General features: G+C 46.1%; 3 protein-coding genes across 4 annotated transcripts in view; 1 reads left to right on the top strand and 2 right to left on the bottom strand.

The window, feature by feature from the left end:
• The window catches only part of LOC120953649 (HIV Tat-specific factor 1 homolog), a 55,569-nt gene extending 51,539 nt beyond the window's left edge, over positions 1-4,030 (bottom strand). Inside the window, exon 1 of the mRNA XM_040373782.2 lies at positions 3,935-4,030. The gene's annotated coding sequence lies outside the window, so the exon portion shown is untranslated. The remainder of the gene's footprint in view (positions 1-3,934) is intronic.
• Positions 63-4,093, top strand: LOC120961430 (X-linked retinitis pigmentosa GTPase regulator). The gene is made up of 5 exons (XM_040385146.2): positions 63-784; positions 857-1,081; positions 2,134-2,298; positions 2,382-3,896; positions 3,979-4,093. Exons 1-5 carry the CDS (start codon positions 727-729, stop codon positions 4,050-4,052), a joined length of 2,037 nt encoding a protein of 678 aa, XP_040241080.2. The 5' UTR covers positions 63-726; the 3' UTR covers positions 4,053-4,093.
• A 751-nt stretch (positions 4,094-4,844) lies between these two features.
• On the bottom strand, positions 4,845-9,451 carry LOC120948593 (peroxisomal targeting signal 2 receptor). 2 transcript variants are annotated; one of them, XM_040365114.2, is made up of 5 exons: positions 9,340-9,451; positions 6,588-6,796; positions 6,007-6,399; positions 5,730-5,932; positions 4,845-5,664 (listed from the first exon to the last, which is right to left on the bottom strand). In XM_040365114.2, the coding sequence occupies exons 2-5, from the start codon at positions 6,786-6,788 to the stop codon at positions 5,496-5,498; spliced, it is 966 nt and encodes a 321-aa protein (XP_040221048.1). In that variant the 5' UTR covers positions 6,789-6,796; positions 9,340-9,451; the 3' UTR covers positions 4,845-5,495. The 2 variants fall into 2 exon arrangements, with proteins under 2 accessions (XP_040221048.1, XP_040221047.1); XM_040365113.2 differs by lacking the exon at positions 9,340-9,451 and adding an exon at positions 6,916-7,635.
• Between the last annotated feature and the right edge of the window lie 4,885 nt (positions 9,452-14,336).

Below are 14,336 nucleotides of genomic sequence, written 5' to 3'. Positions count from 1 at the left end.
TCCTGTGGATCAATAATTCCCTATCCACCGCAAACGCTCGGCTCATGTAATAACGGGCGATATCTAAATTATCAACGATTTCTTTGTAACGTTCGCCGGCGACCCACTTCGAACCAACCATATGCAGCGACGCCATACCCACTTCCTACGCCTAACTGATTGTCACTCACTTGCTCAGTTCCCATCACTTGTTTTTTTATTACTTACATCATTCATATTTACCACCCTCCTCCGTCTGGCTAGGCGCTGTCCCGGTTCGTACCACAAAGCAACCGAATCGGCCACAGACTGACCCTTTCGAAGGAGACTTTTCCCTTCGGCGGTGTTAGTATCGAAAGCACGATTGGACTACTACAGCAAAGCACAGCGCACGAGACCACCTTGGCTTGTGTCACGCAAAAACGGGACCCGCGCTTTGGCCGGTTTGGCCGTTCGTGTTCATTCGGACCTCAGTAGCACGCGGACTACGGACGGGAAACCATCGTGTAGGAAGCCAACCAGAACGGAAAGGATTGTCTCAGTACAAGTGTTTCTTGAAAATATAGGCACGCACGGGAACGTGAAAATAGGTCAAACAGGTGCCTTTGGAAAGTGATTAAACCTCTCCGCAAGGAAGGTGCAATGGACTGTTAAGGGAAAGATTGTTTCGAAAAGTGTGCATTATTAAAGCCTTTAATTACTTTTAAAAAAACACACACAGTACAAATACACAGCAGATAAAGTTAAATGTGCAACACAACGGATCAAAACGGCGATGGGATGCACGTGGATATCGATGTTCCAGGTGATTGTGGTGCTTTACACATGTGCAAAAGTCGTTTCACATTACAATTAAAAACGAATGATATACCTTCAGATACGGGTGCCGTGTTCACGCTAGGCAAATCGTACCTCTACGATGACACCATTAAGGAGCAAACAACGCCCCAGCACGATGGCATCCCTCACAGCCCGCACGGCCAGCGGCCCAAAACCCCCAACGGCAAGGATGTACCAACGCGACAGCAGAGTTACTTTTTCGTCAAAAACGATCCGATCGTGAAAATTGTCTGTGGCAGCAAGCAAAGTGGCGTGATATGTGGTGAGTGAGCACTTTTTTTCGTGTTTGTGTGTGTCGAATCGATTCCCTGCCTCATCATTGTCGCAGAAAACCCGGAAATGAAAGCACGTGCGTGTGCGTTTAAGCTGTCTCATCGCCGGAACAATGAAGGGACCGAATTCCGAATGAACAACCAAACAAACTTTGCTACGCTTTCTTTTACCCTATTTCTCACTAAAACACGCCAAAAAACTTCCTTTATCCTTCCACGGTCACAATAAAATCATTAGTGTCAAAAAGGTCTCGCCTTGCGAAACAATCTGGCCCGGCAAGCGTTCTTGCACCGCGTTTGCTCTGTTTGACCTTTCTAGGCTAGCAATTAAGCGCGTTCGTGAACTTGAAACAGACACGAACGGACCCCCGCCGCAACGGTGTTGTTCTGATTAGTTTGACGGGGATTTTCTTTTTCTTCGTTTTGGCCACTAAACATTTCCTTCTTTTGCAACAAACTCATGTCAACCTTTACCACCCCCAGAGCAAGCTAATGTCTCACTACGGTCTGACTTCTGTGCCTGTTGTCATGCCGGTCACTCTAATCTACACCATTTGGCAATCGGTATTTATCCAGCCGGTGCTTTAGACCCGCTCCATCTATCTATCTAGGCCCCAACCCCAGCAACAATAAATACATTTGCACTCGCAACCGGCACCGGAACACGATAAACAAGCGTGTGGATTGGCGCAATCCTTGCCTAGCTGTTAAAAGTTGCCCTTTTACACTTCCACCCCTGTGGCCTGTGGAGCGTCGATTAACGTACCGCAAGAGCGAGTGGAAGTTCAGTCACTGGTCGGACTGGCCGCGCGTGACAACCGTGTATGCACGCGATCGCACAATTAAGGCACAGGAGTCCGGTAGAATAATATTTACACTCACCCACGGGAGCGAGAACAGACACAAAAGTGGCAGGGATACGATATTGTGGCTCATTCTTTTTAAATGCTTCACTAGAATATTTCCATCCAGCCCAATTAATCATTCTCAATTATCCTTTGTGGACCTGCATATGTGTGTGTTTGTGTGTCGCAAATTCCAGAATCTGGACGACTGTTCGTGTGGGGCCACAGTGGACACGGTCAGCTTGGGCTGGGCAAAACGGAAACCGTCCATAAACCCTCCTGCGTGCGTACGATCAAGCGTCTCAAGGACCGTGTCCAGTCGTTTTGCTTTGGCGGGAATGGATTCTGCGTCATTCTCACCGGTAAGTGTATTTGGGGGAATTGCACCTAAAATTGAAGCAAGCAGTAAATTAATAAAGTAACCCCGTTTTTCTTCCATTGCTAGCATCCGGTAAGGTGTTTTACAGTGGGAAAAATGTGTTCCCCTTCAATGCAAAGGTAGCCTCACTGCTCGATGCGACCACACTGCACAAAAATCCCACCGATAACAGTGAATACACACCGTACCCGGTGGAGTTGCACGAGTTCAGCCACTGTCTGGAGCAATCACCCGATGATGAGTCCTTCAGCCACGTGGTAGCCGGCTTTAATCACTTCGTACTGCTCACTACCGGTGGCAATTGCTTCGGCTGGGGCTACAACAGTCACCAGCAGCTCGGTGGAGTGGATTCGCTCCGCATACTGACCCACCCGGAACGGATCGCACTGGACGAACCGGTAGCGCACGTGCTTTGCGGCAACTACTGCACGCTGTTCGTGACCGAAGCGAACACGCTCTATCTCGTAGGAAAGTTTCAAAAGATCACACTCCCCGTGTTGAAGCCGCTGGAAAGCTGTACCCTCCCGGACAGGGTAACCGGTGGGGAGATTACCGGTTGGGACTGTGTCTACCTGCTGCTGGCGACGGGCCAGGTGTATCGTTCGAATCGCGTAAAAGCGGTGGAAGATTTACGCTTCGAACCGTTCGACCACCTAGCGGGACTGCTGGCGGACGACGAGTACGTCACAAAGATAGCGTCCGCACACGATTGCGTTTCGTTCGTCACCAGCAGCGGACGGTTGCTGACGACGTACGATGACGACAGTCCCTTCACAGCATCGGATCACTTCAAGGAGCTGTCCAAATTCCGCCACTTTAACGTCACCGACATTGCGAGCGGTGCGGAGCATTCGCTCGTACTAGCCTACCCAGCCGCTGAGCGGTTGGATGTGACGCACGCCCTGGAGCTGCTGCGTAACGCCACCCCGCTACCGACCGAGCTGCAGCGCGATGCACAGCAGGCGGCAGAGTTTCTGCGCAACGAAAAGCGCCGGCTGCGGCGGGAGCACGTCGAGCGGGAAATTTCCAAGGATGAGTCGATCGCGATCGAAACCACCGACCGGGGCGAGGCGGACGTACGGTTCATCGACAACGGGGTAAGCATAGCGCCGGTCACACCCAACGGGAAGCAGCACAAGCGACGCCACCATCATCACCATCAGCTGAAGCCGGCCGATGCAGTCGATGCGGACGATGAGGCGGATCGGTTCTCCGCCCACCGGGATGTGGTGCCGAGGAAAACGCATACACCCAACATTAGTCAGCTGATCGATTACAGTGATGATGATAATGATAGCATCTCGTCGCAGTCCACCTTTCACGATGAGGAGGAAGAAAATGGTGAAAATGGAAGCCGCACGGGCAAGCAGGCGTTGGAGGGCTACAAAAACGGTGTCGGCCACAGCGATAGCAACAATAACGCAAGGAATGAGGACGTGCGCAAGCTGAGCCTCGGCAGCAAGCTGAACGGTAGCTTGGGCAGCACCAAATCCAGCGACCGGATGCGCAAGTTCTTCAAGGAGCTGAAATCGAAAAGCATGGACGTGTCGTGCAAAAACCCGGGCGTCGTGCTGGATGATGGTAAGTTAGTGGGAGGGATGATGATTGTTTAGATTTACCGTTCGATCGCCAATCTGGACCGTTTCCTTTTTTTGTTTTACAGACGTAAAGTACTCCAAGAACGACCAGATTATCCAGGCGGAGGATAGAGCGTCCAAGGTGTGCACACTGATGTGAATTTGCTGCTCACTGCTATTGTTTCCTGAATACTGAACACTTTGCAATAAATCACTTGAATATAAAACACACCGGTTGGCGTTTGCTTTGCCCCCGTTTTAGTACGATAGAAACGTTTTACAAATCGAAAACTACAGTGTTTTCGTTGTTTTGAGCGCTTGAAAACCGTACCGCGGTACTGAGGAAATGTAAACAACTTTGCCTGTGCTAAACGTCAGTCAGAAAAATGGATCACAGTGGTCGCTCCAGGGCTCATTTTGAGCTGCGTACTTCAGTTATTTAGGTTTTGTTCTTTTTATTTAGATTGTTTTATATCGTATTTAGCTATTGTAAATAATATTAATCATTTACTGAGACGTATAAAGTTCCTAAAGCGTATATTGAGTGCAATTTTCAGAGCAATTTTGCGAATGAAACGGATATGGCTGCGTACTTACCCATTTACATCTGCTATTTGATGATAGCATGGATGACAGTTTTAAATAAGACGTTGGTTGCACTTTTTGCATTAAATTCGCTAAAACTTTCATTTTCAAAAACAAACTCACATTTCTTTGACACATACGCATATATTTCCTGCTTGTTTGTTTTGTTTGTTCACAATTTTATCTATCTTGTTTTTCTTTGTAATACAATTTCTTTTATATATCCCGAACATCCAATAACCCATTAGCCTAAAACAATGTTTGCATCGCGAAACCAAAATAAACTACTATCCCGGGACCCCGTGAACCAAGCTTTCGTTATGATTATCGTTTTTTCACGAAAAAAGATTAAAAAAACACATTAATCTCAACGTAACGTTCTTCAAAACGAAGAATAATAAATAATAATATAAACAGTTTAAGTTTAATATAAACTACCATCAAGCTGTGCACTCCGTCGCGCGCTATACTCGCTGCATTGCCAGAACGGCCACCACGCGTAAGTATCATATTTTAGCTCAACCATCACCATCACCGGTTTTTGATTACAACTGTACATCGAAACATAAATTTTACACCTAATCCTGCGCTTTCCTCGCTCGCTCCAATGTGCTTTTCTGTACAGATAGTTAAATTTAAATGTGGCCACATTTCCACCCACCAGCACAGTATTGAAGGATTTGAGCTACCACCACAGCGGGACTACTATTCTGGGATTGATTTTTGTTTTGTTTTTTTGGTCTACTTATCATCTAAATCACAATTTTGGCATCTTCCACCTGGCCGAAAAGCAATTTGGCACTCCTTTACTACCTTAGGACCTTAGGATTTTGTGTAGAAGGGATGTGTGTGTGTGTGATAGTGGTGCTTCTGGAAGGTGAATACACATACATCATCACACAAGGGGAAGTCCTATACCCTTACTAGCTAAACGCCCCATATTCAGCTGAAGCAGACAGAGCCTGATCGAGCTAAAACAAGAAGGAACCGTTGGAAGAAAGCAAAGAAAGCGAGGGCCTTATATCTTGTCCGAAAGGCAATCCGGCTTGAAGACGTGCACCAGCGAGTCCCAGCCACAGTCGGCCAGCTGGTTCCGGCGCCGCCTGTTCCAGTCCAGCCCGTACGTAAACTCCGAATGGTGCTTAATTGTTTCGATCGCTTCATTGCTCTTCTTAAAGTCCCATATTCTAGCAAAGAAGAAACATATTACTCAAACATACTGGGGAATTGAGGAAAGTTAAATAAAACATACCTGGTGGTAAAATCGTACCCGACGCTCGCCAGCACGGAGAAGTTGTGCGGGGAAAATTGTACTTTTCTTACGGCAAACTCGTTGCCCTTCAGTTCCGTGATCGGAACGCCAAAGTTTCTCAGGTCCCAAATGCGTATCAAACCGTCGGACGCGCCAGTTGCCAGGATGTTCGAGTCGTGCTTGCACCAGTCCACTGTCAAGACCTGTAAAACACAAATCAAAACCAATTCAGTGATGATGTGGCACCAAAATCATGACCGCTCAAACACTTCCTTACCTCGCCATCGTGCGCTTTGATGCTTGCGATCGGCAGATCGTAACAGAGGATGTCCCAGATCTTCAGGAAGCCGTCGCCGCTAACGCTCGCGAACGTGTTCGGGATGTGGGCCGCAAACACCGCACTGTACACCAGCTGCGTGTGGCCGATGTACGTGCTGAGCGAGTTGTTCCGGATCGGGTCCCAGATCTTGACCGTGCTGTCCCAGCTGGCGCTAATGAACAGCTGCTCGTACGGCACCTTGCTCCAGTCGACGCTGTAGATTTCCTTCTTGTGCTCCCGGTACACCATCGACGGCGGACCGTTGTTGCTGGCCAGGTTGGTGTTCCACAGCTGCACGCTACCGTCGCCAGACCCGGACACGATGATTTCCGGGTTCGATTCGGACCAGGTCTAAAGGAAAACAGTACGTGTTTTAGTGTCATTTTTGAAACCTTTCCCTTACACCGAGCTTAGAGCAGGTGTGTTTAGAGCACACCCTCGGTCGCCTTATCTTGTGGCGGGCCACACACGATTGCCCTGTTTGTCATGGCTATATTAGCCCCACCAAAGCAGCCAACGATAAGATTGGCCGTACGTACCACATCGAACAGCCCGTCCGTCCAGTGGTGGGTCCGCTTCTCCACGATACCGCAACCGTCCGGCGTGAGCTCGAGAAAGTACAGCGTGCCACCGCCGGCCAGCCCGTAGAACTGGCTCGACGCGACCACGAACTGGTCCGGGTTGAACGGGGAAAACCGCACACTGTAGCCGTGCCGGTTGGTGGTGAAAAACGTCGACATCGTCGTTCCTGCAAATGAACCCGGGAAAAGAAATTGCCAAAATATTAGATTAAATTAGAAAAACGAAAATAATAAGCTCCAAAATCTTGCTCTCCGCAAGCTTGAGGGTTTTCAATTGGAGCCTTACTTGCACCGAGAGCACCGTGACGCGCCCAGGGAGGAAGGGACACTATCTTAAACAACTGTTATTTACACCACACATCCCGCACCCGACCGACCGACCGACTCCGACGCGTTGATGGATTATGGAGTTTGGAGCGCACCCACCCTCTCCACCTGATAACGCACTTCTACCACAACCCCCGCCACCCGCTCTTTAACACTGTCACGAGATAGCGCTACCGGACACAATGTACACGATACACGCAGCTGACCACCACCACCACCAAAACAACAACAAGGCGGCTGCTCCCTCAAGAAACTGCGCCCCGAAAACACGCGGTTTACTACGATCCGTCACCGCGGAACTATCGACGAGTAATGTCCGCCAGCAACCGCAGAAGGCAGCAACAGCCGCGGTAGAAAAAGATTGCATTATTTATTAAACAACCACCGAAAAACCCGGGGACAGCAGCAACAGCAGCAGCAGGAAGAACTACGACCATGCCGTGTGCCCGAACACACACTCGTCGTCGTCGTTTTTAGAATGGAGATGAGGGGGGTGGAGCACGTTAAAGATGTGTGGGGGACTGAAGAAGGTCGAAGATGATGCTCGCGGCGGTTGAGTGATGGAGCAAAACACAATTCAACGCAGCAGGCCGGAGGGGATGTGGTCGACGAAGCAGGCGCGCATTATTATTCGCCGTGAGACGTACGCACCACACAGCCACGGTGGCCGTGTGCGCGGAACTAATCATTCGCGTGAGTGTGTGCGTGCTTGTCGTCGTCGTGTCGCGGCGCTTCACTATCGCGGGCGCGTGTAGTGGTGGGTTGCGATTTTTGTGCGCGTAAACGCACACCGCGCGGAAATGGGCCTAGGAACGAACACAGGCGAGCCGCGCGGCCTAGTCAAAACATTTACAACCCTTCATCGCACAGCATCATCGGCATTGGGTCGTAGTGGTACGGTCGTTGCTTCCTTCCCGTGTACAGGGTGTAATGGTATTCGAAAAGAGCGCGAGAAAAAAAGCCGTTTGAAGCAAAAAAAACCACGTGCGTACTTTTCGCGCCTTTCGCGTGCTTTCGTGAACTGGGCGCGAGAGGGAGCGCGTTTTGTTTTAGTGAACTACTGCGTCCTTTTCTATCCCTTTCTCTCGCTTTCTCTCGCTTTATCTCTCTCTCTCTCTCTCTTTCTTTCTCTATTTTCAAAAGGGAAAGGACACAGGCTGCTGAGATAAATCTGAGATAAAATTTGAGATGATCGCAGCAGGCGGAAAATGAAAGTTCTCTCGTAGGAAAAACTCCTTCCTCCACATTTGCTGTTTCTTTCTCTTGGCCTCTCTCTCTCTCTCTCGCGCGCGCTCTCTTTGCACGTTCAATTGAGTGAAAGAGAATGTAGAAGAAACAAATTCTCGCAAAGGGAAAGGACGAAGAAAGTGCCTCTCAAGTGGCCTTCAATCAATCACGATCAGTTTGGCGAACGCTGGCCGAAGAAGGCAAAGGTAGTGTGTACATGAACGCAGATTTTACATTTTTCTTACATGTTGTCTTTGATTAGTATATGGTTGAATCATTTGTTTGTAACACTAATACGAATCTGGTACGAAATTCCAATTACCGCCTTTTTGTCGTATCGCTTTTTGTTTGCATTTTAAATTTATAAAATACAATTTCGTAGGAATTTTCACTTTTTCTAAAATTTCTGAACGCAATTTTAATTGTATTTTTTTTCAAAGTTGCCTTTCAAAAAACGTTTTGAAGGTCATTCTACATGGTAAAATAAGATTTTGTGCATAGATGCATAGATTAATAGCATCATAAAATTGATTTTCCTTACATCCCCTATATCACTTCCATTTTTAGATATTCAAGAAGCCTACTGGCCTTGAAGTATCCGCCTCATTCATCGCGTTAGATCACCTGGCTGCACCAGTTCTATGCAGATGCAATGTAAATTAGATTCCAATAGACTTACACTTCATTTTAAACGATTGCTTGGCTTACCGGTCCTACTCATTTGAATTTAAAAAAAGGATTTTATTCAATATCATCTTAGAATCATGAAATTAACTTTCATTTTGTATGGAATAGTAGCACCGATACCACAAAAATTTGTATACCTAGTTGTTAGGGGTAATTTCAAAAGCATGATTTGAATTTGAATTTTTGAATACATAAATGTCATAGATAAAGTGTAAACGAATTTTGAGGGCACCAACGAACATTACATCCAACACCAATAAAAAGAGTAATAAAAAAATAATAAAAATTGACCACAGAACACTGCATCGCATCTCACGTTTTCACTGTAAAACTACAAAACCAGCTGGAGGCTTAACACTAAATCATTCCTTAATATTATTTAAATTATTATTTCATGCGCAATAGCGAAATCCATAACCACAAAATGAAATGTGTTTACCCAAACTGCATCCAACACACAGTCACTCACCAGAATAATAATCTAACCGGCAATATACACTGCACACTCGCCACAAACCCCCTAAAAAAGGCTAACACTAACTAACGCCGGCCGAAAAATGCGCACCACACAACGGCTTCACGCGACTAGAAAAACTAAATCGCGCGCGTGTCTGGCGTGCTGGGCGCACCACAAAACGCAACCGATTTTCCACCCATGTGTGTCCGGTTGTTTTAGATCGTTCTTTTTTTTCATTATTTTTTACCACCCCCTTTGGGTCCCCCCTTTCTCGATGCAACACCCGGTGCGGGGTAAGTCGGCTGCATTTAGCTGCCAGACCCGCTGCACCACAGGCGGGTGCATCTTCATGGCGGGTTTGGTTTTGGAGGAGTTTTTTTTCTTCTTCTTCTCCTGTTAGTGCTGCCTGTACTCCTCACACAGAAAGGAAAACTACTAGCTGGCATGGTACGGCAAGAACCCCCTTCTCCCCTGTCCCAGCCCGCGGTGTGTGTGTTTATGAATAGAAAATAGGCAAAATGCAGCACAGATCGGGATGGGGCAAAGAATATACTACAAACGGGAGCAAAAAAAAAACACACACACACATACACAAACATCCCACCACCCCGTAGCAAGAAAGAAGTAACGATCCACAGCCAGAACAGTTCAAAATAGTACAAAACGATCCCCGCCTGCGATGTGTGTGCTGTGTGTCTATGGCTTACAAAAATCATACACACCGGCTTTGCGATGCGTATGGAACGCGTCTTCACGGTCTGCGCCCGTTCCATGCCCGTCGCGTATGGTCCACGTGCGCTTTGCTTCCGAAGCGCAGCAAGAGGATGAAACCGTTTTCGCACATGCATACGGGGCGCGAAAACACAAATCGCAGCAGCAGCAGAAGCCAGGACCGTAACAAAATAAACCAACCACACGCGGGGAACGGGGTGAACGGTGAAATAAACATGGTAAAAGAAATTTATCTTCCAAGCGCGCCAACTATGCCCTAGGTCAGGGCAGGCCGCATACGCGCATAAAAACGAACGGTTTTACGAACTGTTGCGGGACGATTGTAAAAAACAACTTTCTTGCATAATTCTTTGGCAATCATGTGAGGGACACAATTTTTCCGATCTATAAATGCATCTTTTATTACTATATTGCAGCTACACCCTCTTCCATCCTCCGCCAATGATTCACACCATCTCGAGGCCTGCACAACTACGGTTCGGAAAAGCAAATTAGATCGGTTGTTTATAGCCGCGGTAAATAGTTTCCAACCAGATTCAGCCGATAAACTACAGTAAGATTGTTTATTTTCATTTCGGTGCTTCTTTTTTTTTACATTCACACACACCCACATCGAGGAAAAATGCATTCGGATGCAGTATTAATGTGTTCTGCATTTGCGATCTTTAATTTTCATTTTTCCACAGAGTTGGCGTGCCAAAGGCGTGTGCCATAACAGAAATGGCCATAACTTTAAGATGCATTTATTTTGCCCTACTTTCTTTTGCTTTGCACTGCGTTGTGTTTGCAGTATAAGAAACACTAGCGCTTAGTCGCTTGCTTCCGTGTTACTATTTTTAGGTAATATTACTATTCTTTAAAAACGGTTGTGCCACAGTGTCGAATCAGCGAAAAGAATCAGTGCCGGGCGGCCGTACGTTAGCAAGGTTTGGTTTTTATATTCTAGACGGGAGATATGTGGGTCAAGCTAACAATAACATAAATGATGTGCAAAGGAAAAGGGAAAATGGTAACAATGGAGATAATTAGCGATTCAGCTTTAGAATATCATCTCAACCAATAATAATTTAACACATAATATATAAGAACTATATAAAATATAAAATAAACAGAGTCACACATATGAATGTTTGAATTATTTTTTTTAAAACAATTTGTCAACAACATTGTCAAATCCTCTCAAAAATCCATTCTAAACATCGTTTACCTGTATCGATGCAAATCAAATCAATCATAAATAACGATTATAACAAAGGTACAATGAGCAAGGTACGCATTTTTCTTTCTTTATTGTCTAAAGCAGATCGCAGAATTGAAAAAAACAAGTAGAAAAATGTTTCTCATAGTGAATATGAAAAAAAACAAAGAGATTCAAAAAATTACAACAATTAATAATTTAAATGATAATAATCGTAATAATTTGATAAAAACAAAACACTGAGTAAAATTGAGAAAAAGATAAAGCTAAAACGCAAACATGACAAAATGAAATAAAAAGAATGTAGTATAAACAGGAATCTAGTAAGAAAATATATAAAAAAAACGAAACAACAAAATTATACATAACAATTTCAAAGAAGGACCATTGTGGTGCATCTAATAGTAAATTACATTGAAACTGATAGAAGTAGAATTTGGGGGAAGTAGTAAACATAGAAAAATTGAAACGAAAATCATCCAAACTATGGACAAAATAGCTAAGATCCATAGAAAAATAGATACAAAGACAAAGTGACAAAACACAAATTCATATAATACACTAACGAATAAAACATTTTAATATTATGATTAACGTTTCACAATTCTCTTGCCTTCCGTTTACGCATCATGAACGCGGGAAAACAGTACCCTTCTTAAAACCACGTGCTACGCACAAACTGCGCAGCATCGCAGCAACCCGAGATGGCTACCCTCGGAAAGTGCTCTCAGGAAACACAAATCTCAGAGAAAGAGAGAGATAGAAAGAGTACGCACATCAGTCAGCAGAAGCAGGACGAACGAAACCGTACTCTTCAGCAATCCCTCGAAGCAAAATTCGCTCATCGCAGCATCACTGCTCCCTTTTTCCCCCTACAGAACAGCACCGGCCCACCCTTCTCCGGCCCACAACAACGCCACACCACTAGTGTAGCATAATTTTCCCGCATTTTCCCGCACGGCGTCAGCCAGTGTGTCGTGACGCTACGGTGCGGACTCCTGCCAACCCATCCGCGGCCAGACGCTGTGTGCACGCCGCTAAAGGTATTATTAGAAAATTTAGGTTCTTTTTTTGGTGTGAGTGTGTGTATGCCCAAAGCGGGACGCATCTAAACAGTGCAAAAATTGTACCAAAAAAAAAAAGAAAAAAACATAACCCTTGCTTCTGCCTTGCAAGATGCACCGCCGCAGCATCAAATGCGTAAAAGCAAATGGGGCTTGTGATTTAAATATGGCATCCAGCAGCAATGCCGGGGTCGTCGGTGCGACTCGTACAAGCGTCCCACACTTGGGAAAGGTCGGCAGAAGTTAAAGTGTCTCGTGGTTAGTGTAGTTTTCCGTGTGTTTGTGTGTGTGTGTATAGAGCAAAAGTTGAAAGATGCGAAGAGCAAATTTTGCATTATTTTTGGCGAAAAGTTGTTCCTCCCTCCAGAAAAAGGATCAACACAAACGAAGGGAAGTGAAGAACGCCGATCGGTTGGTAGACAGACGCTGATGCAAAAGGGTAATTGTAGCTCAATGTGTGTGTGTGTGTGTATGCAAGAACTGTGTTTAGTGAAGGCAAACTAGGTCTCGAGGGAAGAACGAAAATAATTTTAAAAAAATAGTAAATAAAACAACGCCTCATTTGGCATCACGGTAAGATGTCGTACGGATAGAAAATGGGAGGACGAAACGAAGCACTGTTCAACTATATTCCATACGCACCAGCTTGCGTGTTGTGCTGATGTTTCAGTGTGTGAATGTTGTATTGCTAAAGTGTTTCCAGTCTTATGGAGTAATTGGAAAGTCAGCGAGAAATTCAGTTCAAAAGGCGCAACAATTGCGATGACAAATATAGGTTCACTTAACAAAGTTTACAAAAAAAAAGCATTTGCGAAACTAGTCCGATACGTTGTGCTTACCATGGTTAGTGTTTGCATTGGTATTGCTATACTGAGGCCTTTGCTTTTTAACTCTATATACTCTTTAGACTTCAAACCAGGCCTGCAACCTAGAAAACAACGAGCCATACCCTTTTTTTTGTATTGCAAACAAAGTGAAACAGATTGATTTCCTTTTACGGTCTTTAGTTTTTGGTTAAGATTGTTTGTTTGTTTGTTGAGAATATTATATTATGGAATTGATCATACAAACAGCTCTAGCGCTAGTGGATTTGGTTCGATTAAACACGCAGCAGAAGTCGTGCGAAGAAGCTGCACCAATCAAGCACACTTAGCAACCGCACTCTGTAGCAAGGATATTCACTGTACACTAACACGCACACACACACACGGAGTAACAGAACCACACACAGGGGAAGAAACAGCACCAAAAGCACCTGCGAGCTCGAGGCTATCGAAAAGGCCAACCACCACGAACGCCTTCCAGACGTCCACTGGTCCGGCTGGTGCGTGGAGACATTCACGCAAGGCCATCGAGCCATTCCACCCTAACCAACGAGGGGAGGCGAATTGGGAGGGTTGATGTAAGAGATCTCCCTCCGAAACCACCCACCCAGGTGGAGAGGTCAGCAATATATGCAACCCCTGCCCCGCGTGGGTGGATGGGTGGTGAATTTATTTCCCCATCCTCCCGCGTGGAATTCGTCTTCCAAGGAATAGGGGGAGGCAACGTTGCCAAACTGTACCGACTGCAAGGCGTCTCCACCCGGAAGTGCAAAACGGTGCGTAGAAGAGAGAAAGGGACCAAGAATGCAGTATGCAGAAAGAAAGGGAGCAAAACCGCAAGAAATGCAACATGCAACGAGTCTTCCCATTAAAGCTGCGACACTACAGCATAATCCCTGGGCAATGCTATACTCACCACAACGCTCGATTGTCCTTGCATCATGCTCGGCATCGCCGGTTTGGTGGAAAAAGGCATCATCACAGGCATCACAAGATGAAGGCTTCCGCTCCATTCCGACCATTTCAAGGTGGGTTGCGTTTGCAATTCCTACCCAACGGCGTGTTATCGATTTTCTTTCCACGATTGCACGAATTCTTCATCATTACCCGGATGCAGCGGTGGCACCTTAATATGTGGCAGCACCATCGCTGCGGACTGACTGACCGGGGAGGGCTTGCTGCAAAGGGTTC

This window comes from Anopheles coluzzii, chromosome 2 (genome assembly GCF_943734685.1).
Source record: "Anopheles coluzzii chromosome 2, AcolN3, whole genome shotgun sequence".
Lineage (NCBI taxonomy): Eukaryota > Metazoa > Arthropoda > Insecta > Diptera > Culicidae > Anopheles > Anopheles coluzzii.
Note: the sequence above shows the minus strand (reverse complement) of the source record. Positions and strands in the feature narration are given on the sequence as shown.